The 12920-nt window shown below is 39.2% G+C and overlaps 1 protein-coding gene across 10 annotated transcripts in view; it reads right to left on the bottom strand.

Annotated features, from left to right (window-relative positions):
• LOC136852010 (sodium/mannose cotransporter SLC5A10-like) overlaps positions 1–12920 on the bottom strand; it is a 78822-nt gene that overhangs the window by 5062 nt on the left and 60840 nt on the right. For all 10 annotated transcript variants that reach the window (XM_067126475.1, XM_067126473.1, XM_067126471.1 and 7 more), the window contains 5 exons: positions 12176–12401; positions 11200–11314; positions 10240–10330; positions 8579–8721; positions 7514–7670 (listed from right to left, as the gene is read on the bottom strand). In XM_067126475.1, the coding sequence (XP_066982576.1) occupies positions 7514–7670; positions 8579–8721; positions 10240–10330; positions 11200–11314; positions 12176–12401 (732 nt within the window). The remainder of the gene's footprint in view (positions 1–7513; positions 7671–8578; positions 8722–10239; positions 10331–11199; positions 11315–12175; positions 12402–12920) is intronic.

The raw sequence follows: 12920 nt of genomic DNA, 5'->3' as shown, positions 1-12920 counted from the left end.
ACTAGGTAACCATTAATGTGGCAGGGGCAAACAGGAAGCAAACATACCGAGTAAATTTTAGGACATGCTTATACAATTGATAAATATGCATTTCATATCAGTAACTTATCAATTGCATAGCTATACTTTTCCACTCGCACGGCAGCTTTTAAATTTAAAATTCGCGGTAGCGTCTCTATTGTTTTCGTGTATGTGACCAACCCCCCCGACCACTATCGGGGAACAATAGGTACAACAAAACAGAGGAACTCGCTTATTTTCTGCCGGCCCTCGACGCAACATCGAATGTTTGTAGCAGCTTTGTTTGAATTATTTCATCACTATTTTGGGAATATCCTTCCAAGATTTGGTGATGTATTCACCTCTCTGGTAGCCTTCAAGCTTAGTTTAGTTAGTTTATTGTAATTTGTGACTTTCAATGATGTCGGACTCCAGTTCCTCCAGCACTAGGTGTTGAAGGGAGGGTTGTAAAAACCCACCTGACTAAAGCAGCCTAGGATTCTCATACTATCTGCTCGGTATGTAGAGGACAAGTATGCACTAAGGATCTCACCCATGACGAATGTAAGGATTGGGGTGAAAGGCAATGGAAGGTGTTAAAATCTCATTTAGAAAACTAAACAAAGATAGGAGAAGGAAGTCTTGTTACAGCTCCAGTGCAGTGTAGCAGTACCTAGAAAGGACTCAGGAGATTCCTTTTCATCTGAAAGTTCATTTAGGGAGATTTCCTTTAGAAGATATGCATATCTACATGTAAGGAGAATTTCTTGGAGTGTCCTTTCGATGAGGCTTACGAAGTAAAGGTTGTGCTCATGCCAATCTAAATTCAGGTTAAGAATATCGAATGCGCCATTTGAAATAAACACAACGCAATATGGTTTTGATTGTGAGTTAGAATAATATAAATGAAGTAACCTGGGTGTCATAGCATAAAACTTAAGCTGCAATTAGGTTAGTACATTTCAAGCCGTTTAGGCTATACGATCAATGGAGTTTGCATATGAATGTAAAGGAGCTGACTACCATTCATCCAGGCCTAATGTCCTTCGTAGAGGCAGTCACAGACAAGACCATGGTGGTGCACTCAAACAACACCACAGCTCTTTCCTATAAAAAGAAGCAAAGCGGAACACACTCCTTCTCCCTTTGCGAAGCAGCGAAGGAACTTCTTGTTTGGGCAGACCAGAATCGGGTGAGGATAGTCACCCATTTCATCCAAGGAAGGATGAAAGTTTTAGCAGATGAACTAAGTCATCGGGGACAAATCCTTCTGACAGAATGGACCCTTAACTCCATGGCATGCAACAGTCTATGGAAGCTGTGGGGCAGGCCAACTGTGGACCTGTTCACCACATCAAAGAATCATTGTCTTCCATTCTTTTGTTCACCGGTCCTGGACCCTCAGGCATGGGCAACGGATGCCATGCTTTTAAATTGGTCGAATTTGGACCTTTACACCTTCCCTCCATTCAACATGCTACGGGGGGTCCTCAAAAAGTTTCTGTTCCATCACGATGTGGCAATGGCTCTGATAGCATTGTGGCCACTTGAGGAGTGGTTCCCAGACCTTCTGAAACTTCTAGTGGATTTTCCCAGACTGCTCCCGCAAGGTCCACGTCTACTCAAACAGCCCCACCTTTGGAGATTCCATCGTGCACTATCTGCTCTAGCTCTGACAGGCTTCAGACTGTCCGGAGACCTGTCAGAGCAAAGGGATTTTCAAGGCAAGCTGCGGAAGTTATTGCAGGATGTAGACTTTAGTCTTCTTACCTAGTCTACCAATCTAAGTGGGCAGTCTTCCGTCGATGGTGCAGCAGTCGTGACATCTCGTCTACTGAAACCCCAATAGCCCAGATAGCGGATTTCCTCCTATTCCTGAGGACTGCCAAGGGGCTCTCTTCATCCACCATCAAAGGCTATGGAGCTTTGCTGAGGTCTGTTTTTAAGCACAGAGGACTAGACTTGGCTTCTAACCAAGATATTAGTGACCTAATTATGTCTCTCAAGACTTCTAAGCAAGCAAGAGTAGACCCAGTATCTTGGAACTTGGATGTAGTTCAAAAGTGGTTAATGGGCCCCGCTTTTGAGCCTCTCCATTCCACATCTTAAGAGCTTGACAAAGAAAACTCTCTTCCTCATAGCCTTGGCCACTGCCAAACAAGTGAGTGAAAGCTGCAGGCCAAAAAAAGCAAATTGGTTTCGCACAAGGAGATGCAGTCTGTACCTTTACGCTAGGTTTCCTGGCCAAAAACGAAACGCCATCCAAGCCCTGGCTGCGCTCATTCACCAGAAGAGGAGGAAAGGGTCTTTGCCCTGTTAGGACCCTTAGGTACTATGTGGACAGAACCAAGAGAATCAGAGGCCCTTCCAATAATCTCTGGTGCTCTGTCATGAATCTCTCTTGACCTCTATCAAAAAATGCACTGTCATTTTTTCTTAGTAACCTTATTTCAGAGGCCCACTCGCAGATCCAGGAAGACGTCCTGCTTACCTTTAAGGTGAGAGCACATAAGATTAGGGCAGTTGCCACCTCGTATGCTTTCGGGCATAATATGTCCCTTTCAGCAATCCTTCAGTCGACTTTACTGGAAGTGTAATTCCATTTTTGCTACTCACTGTTTGAAAGAAATAGACGGCTTTTGAAAATTGCAGTACATTGGATCCGTTATTGGTGGCTGGCATGGTATTGGGGGGAAGAAGCGCAGGAAGCATTCCTTCCTATCCTTGACCTCTTCACCTTGAAATTAGGGTGTCAAGTTTTTTGGGGAGCCTGTGGGGGTACTTTGTACCTTGAGTGCCCACCAGCCTTTAGTGGTTGGGTGATGGTTTTTAACTATTTTACATTGTAGGTGACAAAGCTGTCTGGTCTTTTTGTCTTTTTAGCACTGCGCCAAGGGCAAGGGCAGCTATTCTTATGCTTTGTGAGTAATCGGAGGGCTCCTTTACTTCAAAGCCCCCCACTTAAAAGTAGAGACTACTCGCAGCTATTCCGCTAAGTAACTCCAGGTCAAGATGAGCACCGACCAGAGGCAGTAATCACCATTAGGTTTCTTACCAGATAAGGAAACAACAAACATTTTATCAATGCTAACAGATTTTATGTTTCAAATTCATCTTCATACCTGACTGTTTTTGGAACAGAATATGTCCATATATCCCACCTCCTATCATTGTGGGCTTCAGCTATGTACAGTAATTACAGCACTTGGTAGGTTACTTATATGAAAATGGTGTTTTCACGATAAAATTACGTTTCATACATATTTACCAAATAATTACAGACCAGAGTCCTCCCTCCTTCCCCCTTATGGACATAAAAGCACAAAAGAAGTGAGTTCCTCTGTTTTGTTGTTCCTTTTGTTCACCGAGAGTGGGCAGGGTAGTCACTTACACAAAAACAATAGAAGTGCTATCGCAAATTTAAAATTTTAAGCTGCCGCGCGAGTGGAAAAGTATAGCCATGTAATTACTTGGTAAGTATATGAAACTTAATTTTATCATGAAAATACCTTATTTCTTGTGCATACATATTCCCTCAGGATGGATAAATATGATGCTTAAATTTAAATGTCATAGGAACATAAATTTGTGATTAAAACCTCCATGACTTCTGGAGAGAAACTGAATCACTGCATACAGCACTGTTTACAGGCCTAGTGCACGTAAACAACATTTGCATTCTCAAGTGCAGTGTCAGTCTCCTCCAACTGTCTGAGATGAATTTGCCTGCCTTCTTGTAAACTGATCACTTATGGTACTGTGTTGAACAAGTGGTGCTAGCATCCTTTGGACAGTTAAGTGAGTTGCAAATCTTGAACTGAACTCTGAATAATTGCACTGTAAAGTGGATAAATGCTTTGTGTAATTATATTCAAGGGTTTGAATGAGTTTGAACATCATGGACACTTACTCCCAAGTGTAATGCATGTGTGTGAGTGTGGTGAGGCTACCAAGCTTACAAAATTGTACAGGAGTTTGACTCTTAAAGTCAGTCCTGACATTGTGCAATGTAGCAATGAGGGACAAGGTGCCCAAGGTATGAGAGCTTGCCCAACTAGCAGTGCTTGATCCTTCAAGAGGATGTCATTGTTGATGAGGGTCTGCATGTCTTCGTTGGCTGCCAAGAGGATCACTTGTGTATATGACCCCATCCTGGAGATGAAGAGGCTTCTGTTCATTTAGGTTTAGAATCTAGTATTCTTGAACTGACAGGATTGGCTGCTCAGTGCCACCAGCTACCTATTAATGTCCAGCTCTCCTGCTGAGGGCACAGCCAAGATTTGTTGGTTGGTTCACTCTCTATGCTGCATCATATTGGATGAACAGTGTATGCGCTGTTTTCTCGCCAACATAATGATGTAGAAGAGGGATGCTGCCTTATATGATCTCACTTGCTTTGCATCTCAGATCCCATGGCTCCTGGCCACTTTGCATGAATTCAGGGAGAAGTTAATGTCCATTCCAGAGCACTTCTTGTTAATCTGGGTTAGTTACCCTTGTTATCTACTCCCGGTTCTGCCTCTTAGCCCAGGTCTCCAAAGGTGATTTTGAAGATGTTAAAGGGGAAACATTGGTTTATCAGCAGGTCACAACAGAACTAAATATAAATATTCTCTGCATCAGTGTTGCTCTGCTCCTACATTCGTGATTATAGGCCACATTTTCATCCCAAAGGCCAAGGGAAGTCTTGTTTGATAAATGAAATTCAGTCATCCAATGTCTCCACTTCAAGTCAGAAAGAAGGAGTAAGTTGGACTCTAATGGCTCAATGGAAGCCCTGTTCGTTGGGGTAATAACCCAGTTACTGATTGCCATTCTTCGACTGAAGTCCCCCACCACTGCCTCATCTGATTGCTTAAGACTCTATTTTCTGTAATTGAGAGGAGGCGTTTTTCATGATAAATGGGAGTACATTTAAGGGCACTAGAGTTTTGGGGGTTTTATGGTCAGCCTTTCCTCATTCCTAAGAAGGTGGGAAGACTGAGACTGATCATGAATCTCAGCCTGCTTAACAATTTTTTTGCTCAAGTCCCTTTCGTATGGAGACTGTGGAGTCAGCACAGAGATCTGTCTGTTTCATCAGATCTGATGGATTTTTTATTGTCCAAATTCATTAAGACCATCTAGGAAGTAGTTTACCTTTAGTTTGTTTAGTAAGAATATTTACAGTCCTTGGCCCTTGCTTATCAAATGATTTTGAAGAAGCAGGGGGAACTTGGTTTATCTCAACCAACAGAACTAAATGGAATACCAAACACTATTGCTCTGCTCTTCACTTTACATTTCCAATAACCTGTGATAACTGTTTGATCTGGAAATCTCAATGTTCACATAATAACAAGAAGGAGTAACTCTTTACAGCTCAATGGAAGGTTATTTGTAATAACCCTTTATGTTGTAACAGCAAAAAGACTACAATATGGTAGCAGCGAGCACTCGTTATCCTCAATTGCAGAGACGTTTTACAGAGTAAATGGGAGTACATTTATGCCCTAATTTGTGGTTCCTGAGTCATCTTAGATGGCACATTCCACTGAAGTTTTGTATTGACCCAAATCTGTAACCACAAAGATTGATCATGACCAAACTGCTGTTTTAGTATTAACCAAAATCATTAAGATCCAAGTCAGCTAATGAGTTTCCACTAACTTTGTAGGAAGAATATTCAAGGGCTAAATCAACTACATTATGATGACAGAGTATCTTATACCAATATATAGACATGATAAGAATTCATGCAATGAGGAAAACAAACTACACAATCCTAAATAATTCATTGCACCTGTGAACCATTTTCATATTGGACAACAGAATTTACATCTGGAATATTTTTCAAAACTTAATGCTACGGGCACTATACAACCCCCTAGACTATTGGGAGAAGTCAGGGCGGGTAAAACAGAAACACATTGAACATATGCTACAGGTGTAGGAAGAGGTGGACAGAGGGGGCGGATGTGGCACAGGCACATTTTCAGAGGGATAAACAAGGTATTTTGCCCCCGGTCTTTTTACAACAACAATTTATTGAATATCAAAAGTCCTTATATATATATATATATATATATATATATATATACAAAAATGGAAAAATACGTTAAAAGAAGAAGAAGAATATATATATATGCAACTAGGATAATGAAGGAACACCCTTCAGCTCTGAAAGTGCACCGTTTGGGACATTCCCTCAACTTGTGCCTCCAAGATGTCACTCAAAAGTGCCCAGCCATTAGAGATGTTCTTGATGTGGCAGGTGAAATCTTATGGCTCATACAGCTTTCCCCCAAGAGAGAAGGTCTCTTCAAATCGAAGCAAGAAAGTGCTGGCTCAGGTGTTTCTGGAAATCTCAAGCCTCTGTGTCCAACCAGATGGACTGTCTGCGCCAAGTCTAATTCCATCCTTGAAAACCACCAAGTCCTTCTGGAAACTCTGGAAGAAATCAACACCACTACCTGTGATGAATACTCCCGTTGAGCTGGTGGACAGATGGCTAAAATGGAGAAGTTTTCAACATTCTTTGGTCTGAAATTGGGACATTTGGTCCTTTGCAGTCAGCCTCTGAGACACTATCGATAAATCTCCAGGCTATAAAGATCTCAGTTCATGATGCTACCAAAGCTGTAGAGCTTGCCAGAAAGTACTATGCTGATCTTTGGAATGATGAGGAGTTCAACACTTTCTTCAGAGATGTTCAGAGGGCAGCAAGAGACATAGAGGAACCAAAGTTACCAAGCTGAAGTACTAGACTTGATGAACCAAGAAACCCATTGATTGATTTCAAAGTTCCAGCTACAACATTCCTCATGAAATGGAAACTATGATAATAACATCAGCTAATGGAGGTCCAGCAGAAATACCAGTCACTGATCATGTACTGCAAAGACAATGACTTGAAGAAACTTTATCATGACTTGGCCACACTAAAAACCCTGTGCAGAGTTGGAGCCATTGGTGGTCCTTGTAAAAGGTGACTACTCTTATCTGCAGTTATTGACGCATTGCAGTCACTGGAAAATAATCTGTTGCTGCTGCTATGGTCCCTAAAGTCAATAAACTTATAAAGATTTACCTGACCATTCCAGTAACCCCACAGCCACATCAGAAAGGAGTTTCTCAACTCTTCGTAGGGCCAAAACTTATCTTCGCTTGACAGTATGTCAAAATAGACTAAATAACATCTTACTCCTACTTGCCCATAAAGAGCTAACAGATGATCTAAATACAAAGCAGATTGCCACAGATTTTATAAAAAAAAAAAGTTCACATAGATTAATCCTTAGCTCTACATATAAGCAAGTTATTTTGGGCAATAATGATCATTGTTGAAACAACTTAAGAGATATTGCACATATCATTGTATTAAGACAACCTATTGATAATTATACTTGCTACGGCAGATACTTTCTTTGTTTTTTAATCATGCATTTACTTTCTATATCTTTGCAACTTTATCTTGTCCCTTGCCTGGCACCCCCCCCCTCCCTTTTTGGGAGGTTTCTATGACCCTGCATACCTGGAGGAGGGTTCTCGATGCTAAATTCCTCAACGCTGGATCCTGACATGACCTCAACACTCTCCATATGCTTGTTGATATCTGACTCATCATAAGCACGCTTGTGTGACTTACGAACTCGCGAATCCTTACGTGTCCAGAACGTCAACCGATACAGCTGGAATGAAACGAGAATAATTTCTGAAAAGTTAACAAAGAAAACCGATGCTAAAGTACTTGACAAGTGAATGCCGTTTGTTCTCTGGCAAATGCTAAAATACAATCATACTGAAAGGCATAAATTATTTTTTATAAATTTATACAAAACTGACTTTAAATGTTTCATCTTGGGTACAGTGATGGCTGTCAATGGGCCTGAATCATGTAAGAGGTAATTTTTCCTTATTCATTTCAGTCAGTACAATTTCATTCAATACACATTCTGATGAAACTTCATTTCCATACTGCTGGTAAGGTGATATTACAAGGACTAAAATCTTGTTACATAGAAGAAATGTTCTCGTTTATAATGCTGACAAGATATTTATTTTGAGATGTCACAGAAAAGAACTGTTATATACCTACTGCTCTGGGGAAAATTTATGCTACATGCTAACAATGGAAACTAGCACTTCCTGAACCTTGTAGCCTGTTTAACAAAGCTCCTCTTATTTCCTATTTGCTATCATAGCAGACATTAGAAAGATATTTTTTCTAGTTATTTTATCATCTTTACCACTAAAAATTAAATACAATTTTTTTAAATTACTGAAAATTACATGTAATTTTAGAATCATCAAGTTTTCATTACATATTACCAAAATAATGAAAGCAAAATTATTTTAGAATCATCAAGTCTATCACATATTACCAAAATAACAAAAACAAAATTAGGATTTAATTAAAGGAGGGGCACTGTGAACACCTTTCTGTTCTGGAGAATGAATAAATTCAATGGTGTCTACTTGCAAACCACTGCAGGAAAATTAGGCATACAACATTTTTTTTTTTTTTGCCATTATTTGCTGACCTTGCAAAGACAAGTGTGACTGAGAATACAACCTCATTGTATATTATTATACTTACACACTCTGGAGGGATAGGAGTTGTCATGAGAGATATAGAAATTGTCACGATCCCTGTTAAAATCCAGAGGATTATGCTGAAGTGTGTGTAATGAATGTTACCTACGAGGATTTTAATTAACTCTGGACGGACATCAGGCAAACCTGTCAAGAAAAAAGAAAAATAATTTGTCAATGGTGTTCATCTCTGGAAGAATCAAAATGCAAGCAGGTATGGTCTGTTTCATTCCATCTGTCCACTCTCTCCAGTGTAGGTTTTCGGTGGACGCGACATCATGCGTATATAGCTAGCTGGCGACTGGCTGAAATCAATGTTTCCAATATCGTAGGCTTACTGTGATAAAAAAGGCTATATTGTAGATCATAAACATGCAGGTTTATTTCGATAATATAACAATACAAGCACAATGAAGACGAACTTGTATAAAATAGTCTACGCTAATCAATGAATGATGAGGCTTCAGTACTTACGCTTCATCTCACTGTGGACAAATAAAAGGATGTCTGGCTATGTGAATGCTAATGAAAGGTATTTTCATAATTTCTTGCTTGTGAATTACCTGAAGAGGGTCACATTCGAAATAATATGAACTGTCGTTGTCTATGAAGCTGTCTGGGGAAAGTTAAAGGAGCAACCACCTCAACACTGGTAGGAGGGTGGAATATTTCAGTTACATGCATGGCAAATCGTGTTGAGATTTTCTTTTCAGAATACTTTACATATTTATATAATTTTTTCTTGAGCATTCAAATCATTATAACAGCTCAGTGACTCGGCAATTTCAGGAGTACTTTGCCAAATAACTTATCAAGCAAGAGTTTGAGTTACTGTCATCCATTGCATTGATGACATATATATGGAATAAAAGGCTTGCCTAGACTTATTTTTTTAATGATGCTTAGAGAGAACGAATACATAAAAGTAACGATAAGAGAGTAATTTTGACTGATACGAAATGAAAGTGTGCTTGAAAGGTTAATAAAACCAAACACCTGACGAATAGGCCAATCGTTCGCTTGTCAATGCTTCGTGCTATAAGGGTCAACATCAATAAAGGTTATTTTTACAGTTTACGGGTGTGGATATAACTTTGTATCATAATAAAGTTACAGTATTTTTATATTCATGCAATGAAATTAAACAGAGAATAAATTTTGAATGATAACGAAATCTTGTGATCTAAACAGCTTGTGGGCATACCAGTGAAATAAAGCATAATTACTGATTCACTGAAAGCCCATCATTTGTTTAGTAGACTGTTTTATACAAACTCGTCTTCAGACTTCTACTGGTATATTATGGATACGAATCAGCATGTTTATGATTTGTATAAAAAGGTATGGGGGTTCTTTGTATATATTAATGTTCAAATATGTTACTGAAATAGTGTAATAACTACCAAAATAAGCCAATGATATCAGAAACGCTGATTGTCAGCCAATCACGAGCTACACATGCGCATTGCCACATCTTCACCCATGGGTGAGCAGATGAAATGAAACCAACTATTTAGTAGTCAAAGAGGCCTTATTTAAGGAGTCCCTATATGAAAGGTTTGCTTTTAACTGATTATCTACACATGAAGAGGTATGTATGTACAGCGAGTACTATGCACGCTTCAGAGATATCAGAAATACCAGGATTTAAAAAATTCAACTTACCTGAACCACAAGTAGGAACCGTGTAGGCGAACTCTAAAACAAAACGCACCATACCAACAAAGAGTCCAAACATCAAACCCCAGAATGCTCCCTGTAAGATACATTCACTACTTGTAAACACAAAAATAAAATAAAAAATACATACAGCATTGATAACATCTGCAATTCAACAAGAACAGATAAAACAAAAATCGGTTTACAAAGTCATTCCATTACCACCAGCATCCACATGAACTCTGAAGTGATCATGGTACAACTTTGCTCCATGATGTGGGTACTCAACCCACAGTGTTTTGCAAAAACACAGGATACCTACAATGATATACTAGCAGTCCAATATACCCCTAGGGGCAGGGGGGTTCTGCTACAGTGTGCCCCAGCTCGACTGCTTTCTGCCTTTTACTTTTCATCCATTCCCTAACTTTCAAACTTTTTCACTTTTCTCACTGCAATTTTCACATCTCATTTCAGAAACAATCCACCAGTCCAACTCTCTGACAACTGCTGTTAATTTCTGACTGAGGAAACCAAAGGGTTTGGCAGGGACCTTGATTTTTTACTCTATGACCTGGTCTGGTTGAGGTATTTTGTACTGTAATAATAATACTGTAATTATACAGGACAAATATTTGTGGACTTATTCCCTTGCAACCCTGTTGCTTTGTGAACTTTACACATTAGTACAGTTCATTCTGTAAAACTGACATGGTCAGTGATAGAAGAGGTAAAAAAAAAATCAAAGGCTACAAGCACTGCCATGTTTATCATACTAATAATAAGCACTTTTAGCAATGAAAAGATTTACAATAATCACTAATCAGCTTGTATTCTTACACTGTTAATCTTTAAATGCCAATGGCACCAAGGCAAGATTCCATCCTCATCTTACTTCCACCTGGCTCCAACACTAACATTCCAGGGCAAGAGAAGAACTATAGTATAATCCACTGTCATGCTTACCGGCTCATTTGTTCTTCCCCAAAATACTGCTAACACGAACACAGCACAGATTGGTGGAGCTAAAAAGGATGATATTCTCTGAATATAGTGGAAAAGCTGTGAATTCCCAGACGTCCTGTTAGGAAACATTGACACTGCATTATAATGCAAATAAATGCATACAACAGTCGCAAACAGTAATGTATTGGATGCGAATGATATTCACAAATAGGAGTATGTAATCAAATATATCAAATTTCTTTTTTACAGCTCGATTCACATTCAAACAAGGTAAGTGCAACTTTTGTCAATAGCTACTTTACTCTTAAGAACAATGCCAATTCCTTCAAGCATTTGGCATACGAGGACCAGTTTTTCGCAAAATAAGTTCTGAAGAATTTTAATCAGGACCCTTTTGATGTACGAGTTTTTATTCGTTATACAGTATCAAGATTAAAATTTAATATGGTGATTTTTTTGGGTCTTTAACTTTTCCACATACTGTAAAGGTATCGTGGTATATGGAAGCTTCCTGGGAACCTGTTGTTCCGTAAGAATACAGTATAACTAATAATATAATAATAATGATAATAATAATGGAAAGAGAAACCCACAAGATTCTTGCGTATAGCTTGTTTACTGATCAATATTTACATGTTACTTTGATCTCAAGCACTTTCAGGTCTAACTGTGACCCTTTTTCAAGAGATGACTACCTCATCTCTTGAAAAAGGGGTCACAGTTGGGACCTGAAAGTGCTCGAGGTCAAAGTAACACGTAAATATTGATCAGTAAACAAGTTATACGCAAGAATCTTGTGGGTTTCTCCTTCCATCTTCAGAAGAAAACTGAAAGAAGGTTTTGTTTGGTTAATAATAATAATAATAATAATAATAATAATAATAATAATAATAATAATAATAATTTGGAAATGTGAATGGATAAAACTGCCCCACTCACTACTGTACTCCCTAACGCCGGAGCCGTTTCGACTTACTGTATAACCGGTATCCACAGAACTGATATCACGACCAACACCATCACGAAGACTTTCCCGACGACGAGGAGCTCTGTTTCGGTGGGCTTCGCCCTCTGTCGGGAGAACCTCGCTCGGAACAGCATCCACACGTCGATGGTGAAGATGGTGGATGCGGAGTTGAAGATGGAAGTTAATGACGTCATCAAAGCCGCCATCATGACAGCTAGCATCAGGCCTGAAAGCCCTAGAGCAGAGAAAGATGCGTTAGTTTAGCAAGTTGCCGGAGAATTAAATGTGCTAAATAATGCATACAATCAATAAATGATTCATAATCATTTTAGTCGCTTTCTAGGATCTAGTATGCTCTCTTTCCTCTTTTTAAGAATTGAAATAAAAGCAAGTTTTAAATCAAGTCACGGGTGGTGGAATGATGAAGGGTATTCAAAAGCACATTACAGAGACAATGATATACTGTAATCCCAATGCGATATCAAGCTATATCGAACTATAGCATTTTTTGGAGTAGAATAGGAGGCTATCCTTCGGGTGCCTTTACAGAGGAGGCATAAGGCATACGACAGTTGCAGAAATGTGACGCAGACAACAGTTGCTCCCTGCCACTCGCTAACGTGGCAAGCCTTCAGGTTGCATAGCAAAACAGTATCATGCACTCTCTCTGATTTCATTTTTAAGAGTTTTTAATTACTATCTACGACGATAAATTCTCAGTTATATTACGCTATACGGCTAAAATTTTATTTCT

The sequence above is a fragment of the Macrobrachium rosenbergii genome, chromosome 24 (assembly GCF_040412425.1).
Source record: "Macrobrachium rosenbergii isolate ZJJX-2024 chromosome 24, ASM4041242v1, whole genome shotgun sequence".
Lineage (NCBI taxonomy): Eukaryota > Metazoa > Arthropoda > Malacostraca > Decapoda > Palaemonidae > Macrobrachium > Macrobrachium rosenbergii.
This window is presented reverse-complemented; position numbering and strand designations above follow the sequence as displayed.